The sequence below is a fragment of the Bos grunniens genome, chromosome 2 (assembly GCF_055505025.1).
Source record: "Bos grunniens cultivar Pamir isolate PY7600 chromosome 2, Bosgru_T2T1.0, whole genome shotgun sequence".
Classification (NCBI taxonomy): domain Eukaryota; kingdom Metazoa; phylum Chordata; class Mammalia; order Artiodactyla; family Bovidae; genus Bos; species Bos grunniens.
This window is the reverse complement of record NC_141166.1, coordinates 1,768,449-1,787,276: the sequence shown is the minus strand read 5'-3', so window position 1 is coordinate 1,787,276 and position 18,828 is coordinate 1,768,449. Positions and strand designations below refer to the sequence as shown.

The following is an 18,828-nucleotide window of genomic DNA, read 5'->3' as shown; positions in this document are numbered from 1 at the left end:
CTTTGTTCTGGGGGCTCTTGCAGGCAGGGGGTGGCCAGGAAAACTCTAAAATTTTAGCCCCTCAGATAGGAGGCACCGGCCATGTGTAAGCTCACACCCCAAGTGTGAGCTTCCTGGAATTGAAGGGGGCAGGCCCTTCACTCACACCCAGCCATCTGCTCATACACGTCAGCCAGAGGCTGGCTGGTGGGTGGGGCGGCCTGACTAGGGAGGGCTCGAGAGGGCTGGGCTCAGGGCTCAGGGCTCTGGAGCAGAACAGCTCGGGAGCTCGGTCCCTCCCACCCGGGGGCAGCCCTGCCTTGTGTGGGGCTCCGAGTATGGTTGTGGGGGGCCCTCGGCCTGGTGCACAGAGACATCTCAGGCGCAAGAGGGGCTTGGCTGTGTCTAGCGCAGGTCCTACTCCCCCTCTAGGGGATGCTTATTCGCCACTGACTCCCCAGCACCCACAAAAGGGAGGGGCCTGGACACAGTAGGTGCTCAATACACTCTTGTGGCCTCAAATGACTAAATGACCCCCACTCCCCTCCCCATGCCGGGCCGAAATAACCCAGTGGGCTTCCCCAGGTCTCCCAATGAAGCGAGGTGTTTGTGACCTTAAAACAGCTCTGCATGGATCTCTACACTTCCACGCATGCTCATCCCATGTAGGAAGTCCTGCCTCAGCCCCGCAGTGACATTTCCGCATCACTCTGAGGTGGTCAAGTCCCAGTGTTCCTGGCGGACACCGTGGTATTTGGGGCGGAGGCACTAACTCCCCACCTGCTGCAGGCGACGGCTTCTGGCTGCTCGAAGCAAGTCCCCTCCTAAAATCGTCTGCTGCCAGTTCCCGAGGTCATCATCACCCCGCCTTGGGGGCAGCTACACCCACCGTGGGGAGACAACGGGCAGGCTGCTTGTCTCAATTCAGGACAACTCTGAGGACCCAGCCCCAGAGCGTCCCGGGGGGGTTTCCCAAACCTTCGGTGGCCGCTGCTTCCCAGCTCATTATCTCCTGCTGCCCCGCCCTCATACCCTCCCAGGTGTGGTTCCTAAGAGCACCCCCACAGCCCCCCAAAAACCTCCTGCGAGGAAGCCTTCATCTCAGAATCTGTTTCCAGGAACCAGACACAAAACAGTCACCAATCTCAATTCAGATGTTTGAAAGTTGCTGTGCTGTGCTCAGTCGTGACTGTCTAGTCAAAGCTGTGGTTTTTCCAGTAATTTGATGTGAGAGTTAGACCATAAAGAAGGCTGCTGCTGCTGCTGCTAAGTCACGTCAGTCGTGTCCGACTCTGTGCAACCCCATAGACAGCAGCCCACCAGGCTCCCCCATCCCTGAGATTCTCAAGGTAAGAACACTGGAGTGGGTTGCCATTGCCTTCTCCAATGCGTGAAAGTGAAAAGTGAAAGTGAAGATGCTCAGTTGTGTCTGACTCTTAGCGACCCCATGGACTGCAGCCTACCAGGCTCCTCTGTCCATGGGATTTCCCAGGCAAGAGTACTGGAGTGGGGTGCCATTGCCTTCTCCAAAAGAAGGCTGAGCTCTGAAGAATTGATGTTTTCCAACTATGGTACTGGAAAAGACTCTTGAGAGTCCCTTGGACTGCAAGGAGATCAAACCAGTTAATCCTACAGGAAATCAACCTTGACTATTCATTGGAAGGACTGATGCTAAAGCTGAAGCTCCAATATTCTGGCCACTTGATTCGAAGAGCAGACTCATTGGAAAACATGCTGATGCTGGGAAAGACTGAAGACAGGAGGAGAAGGGGACAACAGAGGATGAGATGGTTGGGTGGCATCACCGACTCGAGGGACATGAGTTTGAGTAAGCTCCAGGAGATGGTGAAGGACAGGGAAATCTGGTGTGGTGCAGTCCGTGGGGTCGCAAAGAGTCAGACACAACGGAACGAATGAACAACAACAACCCACTCCAGTATTCTTGCCTTCTTGCCTAGAGAATCCCATGGACAGAGGAGCCTGGCGGGCTAGAGTCCATGGGGTCACAAAGAGTCAGACACAACTGAGCGACTAACAGAAGGGCTGCTCCGGCTTCTCAGGTGACTCAGTGGTAAAGAATCCACCTGACAACTCAGGAGACACAGGTTCAATTCCTGGGTCAGGAAGACCCCCTGGAGAAGGAAATGGCAACCCACTCCAGTATTCTTGCCCAGGAAATCCCACGGACAGAGGAGCCTGGTGGGCTACAGTCCACGGGGTCGCAAAGAGTCGGACACGACTGAGCGACTTCGCTTCACGACTACAGATCTGCAGTACTGTTGTCTCACGTCCCTCTAAAGCTGAGACGGTCTGTGTTTGAACTGTCGGTTGGTGTGAGTCCTGGAATGAGTGACTGTGTCCATCGAGAGCGCCAAAAACGGTCCTCATGGCAGCTAAACCTTGAAGTGGTCTTTGAATACCTTTAATAAATTTATTTTGATAAATGATGTTATCGAATATTTGGTCCAGATGTGTGTTGGGGTGTTTTTTCGGTAATTAAATCTGGCAGAAACAAGTATCTCCTCTAGGAGAGAGGAGGTATCAGTTGATGGGCCGGTTGAGTAAGAATTGACCATCCTTAGAACTGGGAAATCACAGCTGCTGGAAAGATGCTGCTCCCATCTCTAATGCTTTGGTGGGTCACAGGAGGTCAGACCATCACCCTGGGATCAACCTTCTAACATAGTCTTGTAAAAATCAAGCTTATTGTTGAAAATAGAAGAACATTGCTTTAAAGCCCTTCGTGAGTATAGAACAGCTAAACATGAGAAGTAAATTGCTGTAACAGAGACAAAGCACCGAAATTATTCACGTAACTAAGCCGGAGCCAGGCCAGGCGCCTCCCGAGGCGGCCGGCTCAGGGCTCCATGTGCCACCGAATCCAGGCCAGGAGCCTCCCGAGGCGGCCGGCTCAGGGCTCCATGTGCCACCACTTGAAGGAGAAGGGCTGCCGGCGCACGTTGGTGCCGCAGTGCACGTTCCCTTGCCGGACGTGGTAGGCGTAGTAGTCGTCTAGGAAGGTGCAGTGGAGGCCCAGCGGCTCCAGCAGGGACCGCACCTTCTCCTCCAGGCAGCAGCGGCCGTTGATGACGGGCCCGAAGGGCTTGGGGATGCCCAGGTGCTGGCCCAGCACCAGCATGTTCACCTGCAAAGCGGGCGCCCAGGTCAGGGGCAGCCGCGTGTGGCTTGCGGCACCACCTGAGTGTCCCCTATAACAGCCCACTTCACAGGCCAGCAAACGGAGGCCCGGAAAGGCGATGTGAGCTACTGAAGGCCAGGGAGTGAGGCTAGGTCCTGTACCCAAGCCTTCGGACTCTGGACTCCATGTTCTCAACCCTTTCCCGCCCCCCTCGCTGCCACCCTCCGGCAAACTCGATTCCTCAAGGCCCGGCTCCAATGCCACGGCGTCTGTGAAGCAGCCTGTGGCTCTCCAGACTCTGGCAACTGGTCATCCTCTGGGTTCCCACAGCCCCCAGCTCAGTGCCTGGCACACAGGAGGCACTTAATGCAGACCTGTCGATACTACGATCCGGTGAATAAGTGACTACACACTTCATAGCACTTTCCATACACAATGCGTTATGTAAACGACCGTGTTTCCTCCACAGTGGTTTAATAAGGTATTACCCTGGGAGGCGGCCTGTGGATTCGAATCCCAGGACCATTCTACAGCTGTGCGGCCTCGGGCAAGTCACTTGGCCTCTGCGCCTCATCAGCAGAAAGAGCCAACCAAACACATTTCCAGGTGTGACAGCTGGATGAGGCTGCAGCCTGGGCACCGTGCAGTGAGCTCAGGGTCAGTCTCCAGGGCTGAGTCACTGAAGGGACATCTCGGCTCTCAGACTCGTGCCGGCTGCCTGGCACTCTCAACTGCTCCGCCTGCTCCACACCCAGGCCCTCGCCCCAGCTCCCATCACGGCACCCTGTGAGGCCTCACAGGGAGGAGGAACCGAGTCAGCCCTCAGGGTGGCCGATTCTGAGACGCTGCAGCCCCAGCCTCAGGCACCCGCTTTCTTTCCCCCTGGGCTAGACTGCAGAAAGAAATGAAATGCTTGGGGCCAAGGAACTATTCAGCAGTGGGCGTTAGCAGGATGGTGCTCCCTCCTGTCTTGTTTGAGCCAAGGAATCTTTTTTCTAAGCAAAATTTTCTGCAATATCTCAAAGCGTAAAACGGAGACGAGTCTAAACCATGCGAGGGAGGCCCTGTCTTGGAACCCCAGGGTCCCGGAGAACCCAGTTTGCAGACCACCCGGCCTGACACAAGGGAGCCCACAGCGGGCAGTGCAGCCACACCCCAAGCTCTGAACCCCAGCTCTTGCCAGAGACCTGACTCCCCTGCGCATCATCTGTAAAGCGGGGTGACGACAGTCATTCACCCCTAGGTGGTTGCCTCTTAAAGGTGCTGTAAGCTGGAGAGGGCCACGCAAACCCCAAGGGGTGAGGAGACAGCCAAGCCTGCTGGATCCACAGCCAAGTGGCCTCTTGGGCTTAAGACTGCGGGCAAAGCTGGGCGGGCTCAGGGGTCCGCCTCCTCACCATGTTTGGGAAAAAGGCTTCGGCCTTGGGGGTCCCTCGAGAGTCTTTGATGAGCCTGAAGAGCTGCGGGATGTCCACGATGTCCCGCTCGGTCAGGCCCAGCTCCCTCTTCAGCACCGCCCGGTTCCAGTCGATGCATTTCTGGGGGGCGGGAGGAGGGGTGGAGGTGGGGCGGCGGTGGGCGGGGCAGGGCGGGGACTCGGGGTTCGGGGGTGGGGGTGCAGGCCGGTCGGTTTAACCGGAGGACCTGAGACAGGGCCAGGAAGGCAGCGGGGCACCTCCTGGCCCCACTCCTGCTCGCCTTTGCTCAGCCCCTGCCCGGGCTCTGCTTCAGTGTCCTGCCTTTCCCGCCACTCCAGCGCTTGGCCTCTTGCACGCCTCCGCGCCTGTTTCTGAGTCTGCCCTGTCTTTCTCTGACTTTGCCAACTCTTCTCTCTCTCTCTCTCTCTCTCTCTCTCTCTCTCTCTCTCTCTCTCACACACACACACACACACACACACACACTGACCCAGATCCCGGCACTGATCACCCGGAAGGCTCTGTCCTGGGCTTCTAACCTCAGGGAAGACAGCCGGGCGTGGGGGTGGGGGCGAGTGTCAGGTGGCCGGGGCTGTGACGTGCCCTGAATGGCCAGGCTAGTACCTCCACGTATGAATTGTGTTCTCTCAGTTTCTTGTCTGACAGAATGTCCTTTATTTTCTGCTGTTTTTTTTCTGTCATGGAGAAAAAGAAAAAGAAGCAGGTGAATTCAGAGATCCACTTTGCTCTTCCCAGAAGGTCCAGTAGGGACTCAATTTTCCCATCTATAAAATGGGGGCAGTGATGATTCAGAACACACAGGTTTGTTATGAGTATCTGGGAGGTAAATGACTTTAATAAAGTAGTTTACACGGGGTAAGTTCTTAAGAGCATTACTTTCAGTCCCGTAAATTCTCTCGTCTCCAGAGGGATCCTGTTTCCTGAGGGGCAACACAGGCCTGACCATTGCCTGACACTCCAGGACTTGTACAGACACTACGTGAAAACCCTCAGCTGTAGTGACTTCAACCTCTGACTCCAGCCTCAGTCTGTGCACATCATTGAAAAAAATATTTCATTCTCTGCTCCATCCGGATTAAACTTTTTTTCAGGTCCTCTTGCTTTCTCCTGCCTCTGAGCCTTGGCAGTTCCTTCTGCCTGGATTATCTGGACTATCTTTAGTCCCCATGCCACTGCCCCGTTTATCTGGCCAACTCCTGCTCACCTCTCATACTCAGGCCTGATCTTTGCCTCCTCCAGGAAGCCTTCCTGGGGCTCCTCCCAGACACCCCTCAAAGCCCCTGTGTTGCTGCCTCCTGAACTCACTCTCCCCGGACTGTGAGTCCCGAGGGCAGGGACCTCCCTCTCCCTGTTCACGAGGCACCCCCAGTGCCCGGCACAGCGCCGGGTGCCCGGTGGCTGGGCGGAAGATGCCAGCAGCCTGAGTGATTCCATCTGGGGATGGGAGACCACATGCAGGCAGAGGAAGCTTCCCGGGGAAGGACCAGGCACGGCCGACTTACTCTTGACCCCTGGAAACAGCAGGGCCTCCCCGTGGCCCTCCTTCAGCTGCTCCTGGAACAGTTGGTAGCAGGCCCTGGGGCTGGCCAGGAGAAGCCGGAAGCCCTGGGGGCAGAAAGCCTGCGGTCAGAGGTTAGTTTGGTCCCTGGGGCTCCCGGGAGGAAGGCTCTGCCAAGGGTGTGGGGAGTGGGGGCTTGGACCTAGGCTGGCTGCTTCTTCCATGCCCCCTTCTGGGTGAGGGAGAAAGATTTGGGAAGATAAGGTCAGTGTCCCCCACCCTCCCCGGCAGAGGCAGAGCTGAGTCTGGGAACCTGGGAAGGAGGCCTGTGGCTTCCTTCAGGCAGCCCCCCCAGACCACACCTTCTTTTGCACCGGAACGAAGCTCAGGAACTCGTCCACATGGCCCACAGACAGCCAGTCAGAGTAGAGTCTCAGCGGGGCCTGCACCTGCTGGGCACCCAGGAAGTCCTGCAGGGCCCGGTGCATCTCCTGGCTCTCCTGGCTGCCAACACAGGGTGTTATGGGGAGACAGGTATGCTTCTGGGCTGTGGTGCTGGAGAAGACTCTTGAGAGTCCCTTGGACAGCAAGGTCAACCCAGTCAATCCTAGAGGAAATCAACCCTGAATATTCATTGGAAGGACTGACTCTGAAGCTGAAGCTCCGGTACTTTGGCCATCTGATGCCAAGAGCCGACTCATTGGAAAAAGACCCTGATGCTGGGCAAGATGAGGGCGGGAGGAGAAGGGGACGACAGAGGATGAGATGGTTGGATGGTATCATCGACTCAGTGGACATGAGTTTGAGCAAGATCCAGGAGATGGTGAAGGACAGGGAAGTCCGGTGTGCTGCGGTTCATGGGGTCACAAAGAGTTGGACGTGACCGAGCAACTGAACAGCAACAGCAGCAATGGGAGATGGGCTTCCCGGGTGGCTCAGCTGGTGAAGGATCTGCCTGCAGTTCAGGAGACCAGGTTCAATCCCTGGGTTGGGAAGATCCCCTGGAGAAGGAAATGGTGATCCACTCCAGTATTCTTGCCTGGAGAATCCCATGGACAGAGAAGCCTGGTGGGTTACAGTCCATGGACTCACAAAGAGTTGGACACAAGTGACCAAGTGACTAACGCTTTCCCTTAGTGGGGGCGTCCACAAGGGTGGGAGTTACCAAGGAAGTCTCTGAGGGCCTGGGACTTGGTGAAGCGGTCAGGATTCTTCAGGGAAGGGATTCAGACCCTGGGATGCCTTTTGTTATTATCATATCTCCTACCACCTGAGAAGTTTAGAAAATGTCACCCCAGTTTTACTGGGGACAACCGAGGCATGGAGTCAGTGAAGGACGTAGGACCAGTCCTTAGCCTCTGCAAGCGCTGCCTGTTGACTCTGCCTGGATGCTGGTGTCGTGAGCAGCGTCGCGGGGGGTGTGGAGCTGGCCCCACCGAGTCCATGCCCCCTTGTCAGCTGTGCGTCCTCGGGCATACCCCTTCACTGTCCCGGCCTCTGTGCTCCCCCTGCCCTGACCTCCAGGGACCCTCATGACCCAGCCTCTGTGCTCCCCCTGCCCTGACCTCCAGGGGCCTTCATGACCCGGCCTCCATGCTCCCCCTGCCCTGATCTCCAGGGACCCTCGTGACCCGGCCTCCGTGCTCCCCTTGCCCTGACCTCCAGGGACCTTCGTGACCCGGCCTCCGTGCTCCCCCTGCCCTGACCTCCAGGGACCTTTGTGACCCGGCCTCCATGCTCCCCCTGCCGTGACCTCCAGGGACCCTCACGACCCAGCCCTTCACTCTTGCTCGGTTTCTGTTTTAGCCTCTCTGACCTTGAACCCACCAAGTTCATTTCTGCCTCAGGGCCTTTGCCCATGATCTTTTAAAAAAACTATTCATTTATTTGGCCGCACTGGGTCTTAGATGTGGCTTGTGGACGCTTTGGTTGCAGCCCGCAGACTCTTAGCTGCTGCATATGGGATCTCGTTCCCTGAGCAGGAGTCGAACCCGAGCCCCGCTGCGTTGGGAGCTCGGAGTCTCAGTCGCTGGACCACCAGGGAAGCCCCTGCCCAGGAGCTCTCTGCTCCGGATCTCCACGCGGCCACGTCCTGCTTGTCATCGGGCCTCGGGCCCCACCCCAGAGAAGCCCTCCTCGGTCTCCCTGCCCCGCTTCCCTCTCCTCTTCTGCCCCACTTTTGTGCTTTCTTTACTGCTGGAAATTATTTGTTAGCTTTTCTGTGGCACATCGTCCCACCAGGACAGCGGCAGGGCTTGCCCGTCCTGCCCAGGGCCGCACTCCCTGCCGGCTCCTGGCACAGGGCCTGCGCAAAGCAGATGCTCAGCAAACATTCACCGACCCGCGGCATGCAGGTGGCCGAGGTGAGCTTGGTCATGCTGGGCTCCTCACTGGGTGTTCTTTGCTGTATGCTTTGATTCCCCACAGTCCCTCAAGTTTGTTGAGTCCTCTTTTTTTTTTTTTCTGCACTGAGAAGCATGTAGGGTCTTCGTTTCCCAGCCAGGGATCCACCCCACGCCCCCCATGTTGGAAGCGTGGAGTCTTAAACCACGGGACCCCAGGGATGTCCCCTATGAGCCCTCTTGGCCAGGAGCCAGCAGGGAAGCCCTCTGCTCTGGCCTCTGCTGCGCCCCACTCCCCTGCACTCCTGAGTCCGCCGCCCCCTCCCCCCACCTCTCCTTACCTGGGGTAACCGCTGTCTCCAATGAGAATCCTGCCCAGCGGGTACGCCTTCCCCCTGACCGTCACGGGGGGGCTCACTTCCAGGTTCCCAAAGGAGTCGAGGTCAGTCACACTGCCCGTCTGGGGCCCGCGAGTCACGTAGCCAAAATCTGGACCCTGGGGTGAGAGGAGCAGGGGCCAAGAGTTAGAGAACCCAGGGTCTTGGGGAAGAGAGCGTGGGGTCCAGGTTTAAAGATGAGCTTGGTCTCAGAAGAAACCCTTCGGCCACTGGTTCAGAGCAGGTCCCGTTACTATCTGAGGGATTCTGAAGGAAGGCTGAGTCAGCGCAGGCAAGAGAGGGGGTTTGTGAGTCTCTGAGGGGCGCCCGCGGCTTCTAAACCTCTAAACCTTGTGTGCGTGCTCAGTCGCTCAGCTGTGTCCCACTCTTTGTGACTCCGTGGATTTATAGCCTGTCAGGCTCCTCGGTCCACTGGATTTCCCAAGGAAGAATACTGGAGTGGGTCTCCATTTCCTCCATCAGGGGATCTTCCTGACCCAGGAATCAAACCCACGTCTCCTGCGTCTCCTGCGTTGGCAGGTGGATTCTTTACCGCTGAGCACTGGGGAAGCCGCATCATAAACCTTAACTCGGGTGTGAAAATGAATCTGCTAGGTACCATCTCTGTCCTCGGAGCAGAAACTATGGTCAGGAAGACTGCGACTCGAGCTGTCTCTACAGCAGACGCTCCTGCTCCACACGGGCGCGTCCCGACCTGGGGCTGCAGCAGGCCTCCCCACGGGGCTGCGGCCCCTCGTCCTCGTGAGAAGACCACAGGGGCGGCGCCCCTCCTACCCCGCGTTGGTTTCCGGCTGCCGCTGTGAGCCGACGGCTCTGAGCTCAGAGGTCTGAAGTCAGCCTCACGGGACTGAAATCAAGGGGTGGCAGGCTGGCTCCTTCTGGAGGCTCTGGGAGAGAACCCGCTTCCTTTCCTTTTTCAGCTTCTAGTGGTCAGCTGGCTGGCAGCTCTTCTGCCATATTCAGTGCCCATCACTCCAGTCTCTGTTGCTGACATCAGAAGTCTTTTCCCATCCCGACCCTGCTTCCCCCCTTTCATGAGGAGCCTTGTGATGGCATAGAGTCCTCCCAGATCACCCAGGGGAGTCCCCATCGCAAGATCCCTGACTTAATCTCATTCACAAAGCCCCCGTTGCCATGTAATATGGCATCTGCTTCTGGGGGTTAGGGCCCATTTGAGGGGACATCGTCCAGGCCACCCACTGAACCTCTAACCCTCTGCTTCTGTGCGTGCTCAGTCACTCAGTCATGTCTGACTCTTTGTGACCCCATGGACTGTAGCCCACCAGGCTCCTCTGCCCATGGGGACTCTCCAGGCAAGAATACTGGAGTGGGTAGCCTATCCCTTCTCCAGGGGACCTTCCTGACCCAGGAATCGAATTGGGGTCTCCTGCATTGCAGGCCAATCCGAGGGATCGAACCTGCATCTCCTGCATGGCAGATGGATTCTTTACCAACTGAGCCACCAGGGAAGCCCACCTCTAACTCTACTTCCTACAGACTGATGATTTGTACCCTGGGGCTTTACGGGGGCCACAGACGCCCTGAAACTCGATGCCAAATAGTGGGCTTGGGTGCATTTTTTGTGGGAAGATGAGTAGTCTGAAGGGGGTCTGTGACTCCACAGGTCTAAAACCCATTATTTCCAAATCCTTCTTCTCTCTCTAAAACCCTTGCCAACCTGACCTCCTCCCCTGCCGGGCCATCGAAACTGCTCCCTTGAGCTCCTCTGGTGGTCCTGTGGTTAAGAGTCCACCTTGCAATCCAAGAGACACGGGTTCAATCCCTGGTCCGGGAAGGTCCCACTTGCCACAGGACAACGCAGCCCGTGCCCGCAACTACCGAGCCTGTGCCCGAGACCTGGGAGCTGCAATTACTGAAGCCCGAGCGCCCGGAGCCTATGCCTTGAAACAAGAGGAGCCACTGCAGTGAGAAGCCTGCCCCACAGCTGGAGGAAGGCTGTACACAGCGGAGAAGCCCCCACAGCAAACACCAACCAAGCAACAGTCAGCATGGAAAAGATGCCGCTCGGGGTCTCTGTGGCCGCAGTTAGCTCAGCGGGCAGTGCCTGGGCTCCCTTGTCCACGAGACCTGAAGGTGGAGGAGCAGCCAGACCCTGAACGGGGCGAGCACTGCAGGCAGCAGAAACAGCAGGTGCAAAGGCCCGGGGTGAGCACAAGCCAGGCACATGTGAAGACCAGGAAGGAGGCCAGTGGGGCTGGAGCCAGGAGAGGGGCACGGAAGTGGCCCAGGGCTGGAGAAGCAGATGCGGCTGTAGCCTGGTGAGGAGGTTGATTCTTATCCCAATTCATGTTATAAAATTTATTTTTATTTACGTATTTGGCTGCATCAGGCGAGGGGGAGTCTTAGTTCCCCAACAAGACGTTGAGCCCGCATCGCCTGCATTGCAAGGAGGCTTCTTAACCACTGAGCCACCACGGAAGTCCCTCAAAAAGTAAGTGTGAAAGTGTTACTCACTCAGTCCGGTCTGACTCTTTGCGACCCCATGGACTGTAGCCCGCCAGACTCCTCTGTCTGTGGAATTTTCCAGGCAAAAATACCGGACTCGGTAGCCATTCCCAGGGATCGAACCTGCATCTCCTGCATGGCAGATGGATTCTTTACCATCTGAGCCACCAGGAACGCCCAGGGAAGTCCCTATCCCCTATCCCCAATCCCCAATTCTTTTCCTGAGTGATTTGAATCAAGATACCCCAGACCTGGTGGCTCAGATGGTAAAGAATCTACCTGCAATGCAGGAGACCTGGGTTTGATCCCTGGGTTGGGAAGATCCCCTGGAGGAGGGCATGGCAACCCACTCCAGTATTCTTGCCTGGAGAATCCCCATGGACAGAGGAGCCTGGTGGGCTGCAGTCCATGGGGTCACAAAGAGTCGGACACGACTGAGTGACTAAGCACAGTGACTAACACCCCTGACTGATGTGGGGGGCTAAGGGGCCACCACAGCCTCCCTCCACCTGAGGCTGTCTATAGGAAGGTCAGTTTTCATTCCAATCCCAAAGAAAGGCAATGTCAAAGCATTTTCAAACTACCGCACAATTGTACTCATCTCACACACTAGCAAAGTAATGCTCAAAATTCTCCAAGCCAGGCTTCAACAGTACATGAACCGTGAACTTCCAGATGTTGAAGCTGGATTTAAAAAAGCCAGAGGAACCAGAGATCAATTCGCCAACATCTGTTGGATCATCAAAAAAGCAAGAGACTTCCAGAAAAACATCTTCTTTTGCTTTATTGACTATGCTAAAGCCTTTGACTGTGTGGATCATAAGAAACTGTGGAAAATTCTTAAAGAGATGGGAATATCAGGCCACCTTACCTGCCTTCTGAGAAATCTGTATGCAGGTAAAGAAGCAACAGTTAGAACTAGACATGGAAAAACAGACTGGCTCCAAATCGGAAAAGGAGTACATCAAGGCTGTATATTGTCACCCTGCTTATTTAACTTCTGTGCAGAGTACATCATGAGAAATGCTGGGCTGGATGAAGCACAAGCTGGAATCAAGATTTCTGGGAGAAATATCAATAACCTCAGTTATGCAGATGACACCACCCTTATGGCAGAAAGTGAAGAAGAACTAAAGAGCCTCTTGATGAAAGTGAAAGAGAGTGAAAAAGTTGGCTTAAAGCTCAACATTCAGAAAACGAAGATCATGGCATCCGGTCCCATCACTTCATGGTAAATAGATGGGGAAATAGTGGGAATAGTGACAGACTTTATTTTTCTGGGCTTCAAAATCACCACAGATGGTGACTGCAGCCATGAAATTAAAAGACACTTGCTCCTTGGAAGAAAAGCTATGACCAACCTAGATAGCATATTAAAAAGCAGAGACATTACTTTGCCAACAAAGTTCTGTCTAGTCAAAGCTATGGTTTTTCCTGTGGTCATGTATGGATGTGAGAGTTGGACTATAAAGAAAGCTGAGCGCTGAAGAATTGATGCTTTTGAACTATGGTGTTGGAGAAGACTCTTGAGAGTCCCTTTGGCTGCATAGAGATCCAACCAGTACATCCTAAAGGAAATCAGTCCTGAGTATTCATTGGAAGGACTGATGCTGAAGCTGAAATTCCAATACTTTGGCCACCTGATGTGAAGAACTGACTCATTTGAAAAGACTCTGATGCTGGGAAAGATTGAAGGCAGGAAGAGAAGGGGACGACAGAGGATGAGATGGTTGGATGGCATCACCGACTCGATGGACATGAGTTTGAGCAAACTCTGGGAGTTGGTGAGGGACAGGGAAGCCAGGTGTGGTGCAGTCCCTGGGGATGTAAAGAGTCAGACACGACTGAGCGACTGAACTGAACCAAATGGCAGAGACGTCATGACCCCAACTAAATCCCTGCGTCGGCAGCACGCAGCACGGGAGAGCCAGTGAGTTAAACTCAGGTTTCCTTTCAAAGCCTCCTGCGTGGGCCAGGTCACCCCCTTTCCCTTCAGGAACAGAGGCTCCTTGGAAAGCCGTTCACCGCAGCACAGCGTTTACCCTGCGGTCTTTCCTTCGTCTTCTCTGGGTGCCTGAGGTCAGGGGCTGTCAGGGCTCAGAGCACAGGCCTGGGGTCTCTCTGACAAAGCAGGGGCAGGGTGCTCACGGCCTGCTTTGCGTTCCAACTTAGCTGTCTTTTTGTGTGACCTCGAGAAAGCCGCTTCACCTTTTGAGCCTGAGTTTCTTCATCTATAAAATGGGCCTAGTAATAGCACCTACTATTAGAGGTTGTCAGACAAATTAAATGAGCTCATGTAGGCACTCAGCACTGTGACTGCCCCAGGACGTGAGCCCCCAGATGTAACCATTATTATAGTTGTTATCATTTTTATTATTCTGTGCTGAGTTTGCAGGAAGCTACCCAGTTAGTCAAGCATGACTCAATAATTTGTCGCCCTCACCTGACCCCGTAAACACATGTAGAGACCTTGGCTGATAAAGTCACACTGAGGAAATGCCCACTCTGGTCCTGAACACCCTGCGTGTCCCAAGGGGAGCCCCTGAAAGTCACACTCCCACCCAGAAGACAGAGCCTCCAGCTGGATGCTGAGGAAGCTTCTGGTCCGGGCCCTACCCCCACCTTGCAGAAGAGCATCTTTTTTTCTTTTGGCTACACCACAAGGCATGAGGGACCTTAGTTCCCTGGCCGGGGACTGAACCTGGGCCCCGTTCAGTGGAGGTGCAGAGTCCTAACCGCCGGACACCAGGGAGGTCCCAAGAGCATCTGCAGCGGAACAACGGTGCCCGCACCCCACCTAATGCTCAGCAGGGTTTCTTGAGGGAGGCTCGAGCTCATAGCCAGAAAGGGCTTTGGGAAAGGCAAACCCAGATCTCATCACATAACAAAAATATCCCAGCCAGAGCCTTTCTGAAGATTCAGTGGCTGAGACTCCGCACTTGCAACACACGGAGTGCAGGCTTGATCCCTGGTCAGGGAACTAAGATCCTGCAAGTCAAGCCATGCGGCTGAAAAAGAAAATTAAAATAACATAGTAACTTTAAAAAGGGCTTCCCTGGTGGCTCAGCAGTAAAGAACCCGCCTGCCAATGCAGGAGACTTGGGTTCAATCCCTGGGTCGGGAAGATCCCCTGGAGGAGGAAACGGCGACCCACTCCAGTGTTCTGGCCTGGAGAATCCCATGGACGGAGGAGCCTGGAGGGCTACAGTCAAGGGGGTTGCAAAGAGTTGGACACGGCTGAGCATGCACACACACAGAGAAATACAAACTTAAAAACAAAGATAACGACAGATAAGATGGATAATTTAATAAAACTGCCCCTCCACCCGTGCAATGGCCGCTGGGCTCCTGCGGCTCTAGGCACGGGCGGCCGCTCAGTGCGGGGTCGGGGATGGGAGCCAGGAAGGAGGCGGGAGCCGGGCGTTCACCCTGCGCCCAGCCCGCGCGGCACGTACCAGCATGCACTTGATGGGGAAGTCCTTCAGGCCTCTGTTCCTCGGGGAGTCGAAGACCACGGGCAGCGTCCTGTGCGGGGCTTGGGTGTAGCCGATCTCCATCTCATCCTGCTCGGGGACAGGGGCAGGGAGGCTGTCACGCCTGCTCCCGTCGCCCGGGGCAGGGCCGGGGGCTGGAGAACCATCTGCTCTCTCTCCCCGTGGGGTCAAGGGCAAATGCACTGGGTTATTCAACCCCAGAAGAGGGGCTCTGGGAAAGCAGAGCTTACTGTCCTGTACTTGAATCCACGTGCAGCGGAATCAACCTGGGTGCCCTTCACTCTTGCTCCTGATGGGTGCCAAGGACCCATGGTGTACCAACCACGGGCCCTGAGCTTGAGGGGCAACCCAAGAGCTGGGCGTTCAGCACCCAGAACTAGGAGGGGGGGGGAGGGGAGGCGTCCGCGGGAACACAGAGGGGGACTCCCAACGCAGCCGGGATGGCGCAGGGGAGACTTCTTAAAGAGGTTCTAGGGTGGTGCAGGGGACTCTACCCCGCGCTCCATGATGACCCAAATGGGGAGAGAATCTAAGGAAGCGTGGATAGACGTGTATGTGTGGCCGTCCCTGTGGCTCAGCTGGTAAAGGACCCGCCTGCCCTGCAGGAGACCCCGGTTCTATTTCCGGGTCGGGAAGATCCCCTGGAGAAGGGATGGGCTACCCACTCCAGTGTTCTTGGGCTTCCCTGGTGGCTCCAGTGGTAAAGAATCCGCTTGCAATGTGGGAGACCTGGGTTTGATTCCTGGGTCAGGAAGATCCCCTGGAGGAGGGGATGGCAACCCACTCTAGTATCCTTGCCTGGAGAATCCCATGGACAGAGGAGCCTGGCGGGCCACAGTCCACGGGGTCGGAAAGGGTCAGACACGACTGAGGGACTAAGCGCAGCCCAGCACGTGTATGTGTATAGCTGACTCACTTTGCTGCAGAGCAGAAACTAACACAGCACTGTGAAGCACTGATTCTCTAATACAAATGAACGATGAGAGTGAAGTGAGAGCTGCTCAGTCATGTCCGACTCTGCGACCCCGTGGACTATACAGTCCATGGGATTCTCCAGGCCAGAACGCTGGAGTGGGTAGCCTTTCCCTTCTCCAAGGGATTTTTCCAACCCAGGGATTGAACCCAGATCTTGCACATTGCAGGTGGATTCTTTACCAACTGGGCCACAGGGAAGCCACAAATGGATAATAATAATAATAAAAAGTGCTTCTGAGTTGGAGCCTGGAGGGCAGAGGTAATCCTGTCCCAAAAGAGGGTGAGTAAGGCCCCAGCTGAGCCCCTGGGACAGAGCTGGGAGGGTGCAGGTCGGATCGGGGCACACCTGGTTTGTATTCCAGCCGGCAGGCGTGACGTTGGCCATAAAACACTATTAGGCTGGACCATCTTGGGGGTTCAAACTGCCATTCTCTGAGATAAAGAATGGTGACGTTTCAGCCATTTCATCTGCTTGATCTAACACAGGTAGAATGATAGGAGAGGAAGAGAGGGCATTATTTGGGGGTTGTGTGTGTGTCGCGTCTGACTCTTTGCGCTCGACCCCGTGGACTGTAGCCCGTCAGGCTCCTCTGTCCATGGGATTCTCCAGGCAAGAATACTGGAGTGGGTTGTCATTTCCTTCTCCAGGGGATCTTCCTGACCCAGGGATCCTCCTGACCCAGGGATCCAACCCGGGTCTTCTGCATTGCAGTCAGATTCTTTACTGTCTGAGTCACCAGAGGAGGCCACATTTGGGGGTTAGAAAGGAGTGCTGATTGAGGGTGGCAGACGTGGGGCCACTGGATCGGGAGGTAGCCGAGAGGGGGAGACGGGTGCCTCGGAAGACGCTGGAGCAGGGCCGTGGCCTGGCCTGGAGGCAGGCCGCTGGACCGGCTGATTGAGCCCCAGCCCCCGAGCTTCGCAGCATTTGTTCAGTTTCCTGAGGTCGTCTGAGAGTTTTCAAGCAGGAAGGAGGTCATCTCAGTGACACAGCTAGCAGGCTGTTTAAATGTCAGTAGGGTCACTTTCCTGAGCCTTCCCCGTCTGCGGGGACCCTAGGATGCTCTTAACTCCTCCCCAGGGGGAGGAAGGGTGGCCAGCAGGGTGCGGGGCCAAGCCCGTGAAGCCGGGCCCCGTGTCCTTTGACCCTCGGGGCGTGCCTTCCGAGTGCCCAGCCCGCCTGCCCCGAGGGCACACACCTGCATCCACCGGTCGTCCACGCTCTCCTCCTGTGCACAGACGGTCAGCTTGCAATTGGCTTTCTTGGCCAGCGCGGTCAGTGATTTCAGGAAGTCCTCGTTTTCAAATACCCTAGAACGATCAGGAAGAAAGAAAAGGTCCTCGGTGCCCCTGATTCCGCACCCAGCGGCCTTGGCTGGGCTCTGAGGAGGCCGGCTGGACTCAGGGTGGAGCAGGCGCAGGAGCTGAGGCCAGGACACAGGACGGGACCCCCGCGGTGCGTGCTTCGAGACCCCTGGAGCCCGATGGAGACCCCCGCTTGCCCTGTCTGCCTGCTCTCAGCACGCTGCCTCCCTGAACTCTGCTGACAACCCGGGGGGGACCAGCGGGCAACCTTCCAGCGAGCAGAAGGCAGAGCGCGGAGGTGAGAGTCAAGGTCATGCCACATGCATTCAGGTCCAGGCCTTGCTGGCTTCCAGGTTGCATCCTGACCACCAGGTTACACTCGCAACCCTCCTGCCCCCAAGCGACAGGAAGAGGCCGGGGGGAAGGGGGAAGGCCCCCGAGGCCCTGTGTGGTTATCAGGGGCTCCCTGACCGCGGGATGGACGCCCGGGGCCCCCCCGCCGTGTGTCCTGCCCCAGGGTGGGGAACGCGAGCTCAGAGGTTGGTCAGGAACGGGCGTTTGAAATGAGTGTCCGGAGTTCCGCGTGCAGGGCCGCCCTCGTGGGAGCCCCGAGGCCTCACCCGGAGGACCAGAGCTCTCATCTTCTGGGTCTGGTGAAGTCCAAAGTCCCCCAGGCGCTAAAGCCACCCTCAGCATGCCTTGGGCCAGAGAGTGACAGGGAAACAGTGCCCACGATGTTCCCTGCCCGCTTACGGCTCCAACCAAGCCCCCGCCCTCAGCCGGCTGCAGCGGGAGCACCCCTGCCCCCATCCACACCGCCGGGCACGAAGCACTCCGGGGTCCTGCTCCAGGTTCTCCCTGGGGGGGTGTGTGTGTGTCTGGGCCCCGCCTCAGCCCTCCAGGGCCCCTCACCTGCACACGTACACCTCCTTCGGGGGCTGGGTGTTGGGGGTCATGATCCAGGGGGCCACACGGAAGACCACGCTGTCCTGGAAAAGCAGGCTTTGGGGGAGCTCCTGTGGGAGGGGGGAGGGCGAGAGAGGGGCTGTGAGAGCAGCCAGGCATGCGGGGAGCCCCTCCCCAGCTGGGCCGGGGCCTGCAAGCCCAGCCGCCCCCTGCTCCCCAGGCCTACCGGGTTGGACACGTCCAGCAGGGAGAGGTGGAGGGAAACGAGCCCCGGGAAGCTGGCGTCGGGGAAGGCCAGGCCCTCCACGTAGAAGTGTGTGCTGCGCTGGCCGCCAGGGAGCTCCAGCAGGTGAGACGGGCGCTCTGGCCCCAGGACCGCGCTGTACCGGGAGGGCTGCCGGCCCCCTGGGAGCGAGCAGGGGGTCAGCGCTGCGTCCCTGTCTCTGAGGAGCCCGAGCCCCTCCTCAGGGGGAGAGGGCTGAGCCTCAGCCGCGACATCACCGGATGGAGGCCCAGGACCGGCGCGATGGGGGCGGCTGCGTCCCCCCAGTGCTACAGAAAGCCCAGCGTACGTGATAGTCCGCTCTCTCTCGTCCACTCCCTGCCTTTCACCTGCTCGCAGCTGACCCCGAAGGATCAGGGAGACAGCCTTTGTCCTTGGCCCCAGGGAGCCCACGGTCTACTGGATAAGTCACTCCAGTCGTGTCTGACTCTTTGTGGCCCTATGGACCCTCGCCCACCAGGCTTCTCAGTCCATGAGATTTTCCAGGCAAGAATACTGGAGTGGGCTGCCGTGCCCGCCTCCAGGGGATCTTCCCGATCCAGGGATCGAACCCATGTCTCTTATGTCTCCTGCATCGGCAGGCGGGTTCTTTCCCACTACGGCCGCA

At 56.9% G+C, this 18,828-nt stretch overlaps 1 protein-coding gene across 3 annotated transcripts in view; it reads right to left on the bottom strand.

Annotated features, from left to right (window-relative positions):
• Positions 1 to 2,385: 2,385 nt before the first annotated feature.
• Positions 2,386 to 18,828, bottom strand: part of PADI4 (peptidyl arginine deiminase 4) — a 28,269-nt gene continuing 11,826 nt past the window's right edge. For 2 of the 3 annotated variants that reach the window (XM_086364228.1, XM_086364234.1), the window contains 10 exons: positions 18,165 to 18,343; positions 17,945 to 18,048; positions 16,927 to 17,038; positions 14,714 to 14,821; positions 8,736 to 8,890; positions 6,415 to 6,556; positions 6,057 to 6,159; positions 5,158 to 5,228; positions 4,516 to 4,656; positions 2,386 to 3,124 (listed from right to left, as the gene is read on the bottom strand). In XM_086364228.1, coding sequence (XP_086220354.1) covers positions 2,891 to 3,124; positions 4,516 to 4,656; positions 5,158 to 5,228; positions 6,057 to 6,159; positions 6,415 to 6,556; positions 8,736 to 8,890; positions 14,714 to 14,821; positions 16,927 to 17,038; positions 17,945 to 18,048; positions 18,165 to 18,343 — 1,349 coding nt within the window. In that variant the 3' untranslated portion in view covers positions 2,386 to 2,890. Of the gene's footprint in view, positions 3,125 to 4,515; positions 4,657 to 5,157; positions 5,229 to 6,056; positions 6,160 to 6,414; positions 6,557 to 8,735; positions 8,891 to 14,713; positions 14,822 to 16,452; positions 16,729 to 16,926; positions 17,039 to 17,944; positions 18,049 to 18,164; positions 18,344 to 18,828 lie in introns of those variants that run through there. The other variant, XM_086364244.1, reaches the window with a different exon arrangement.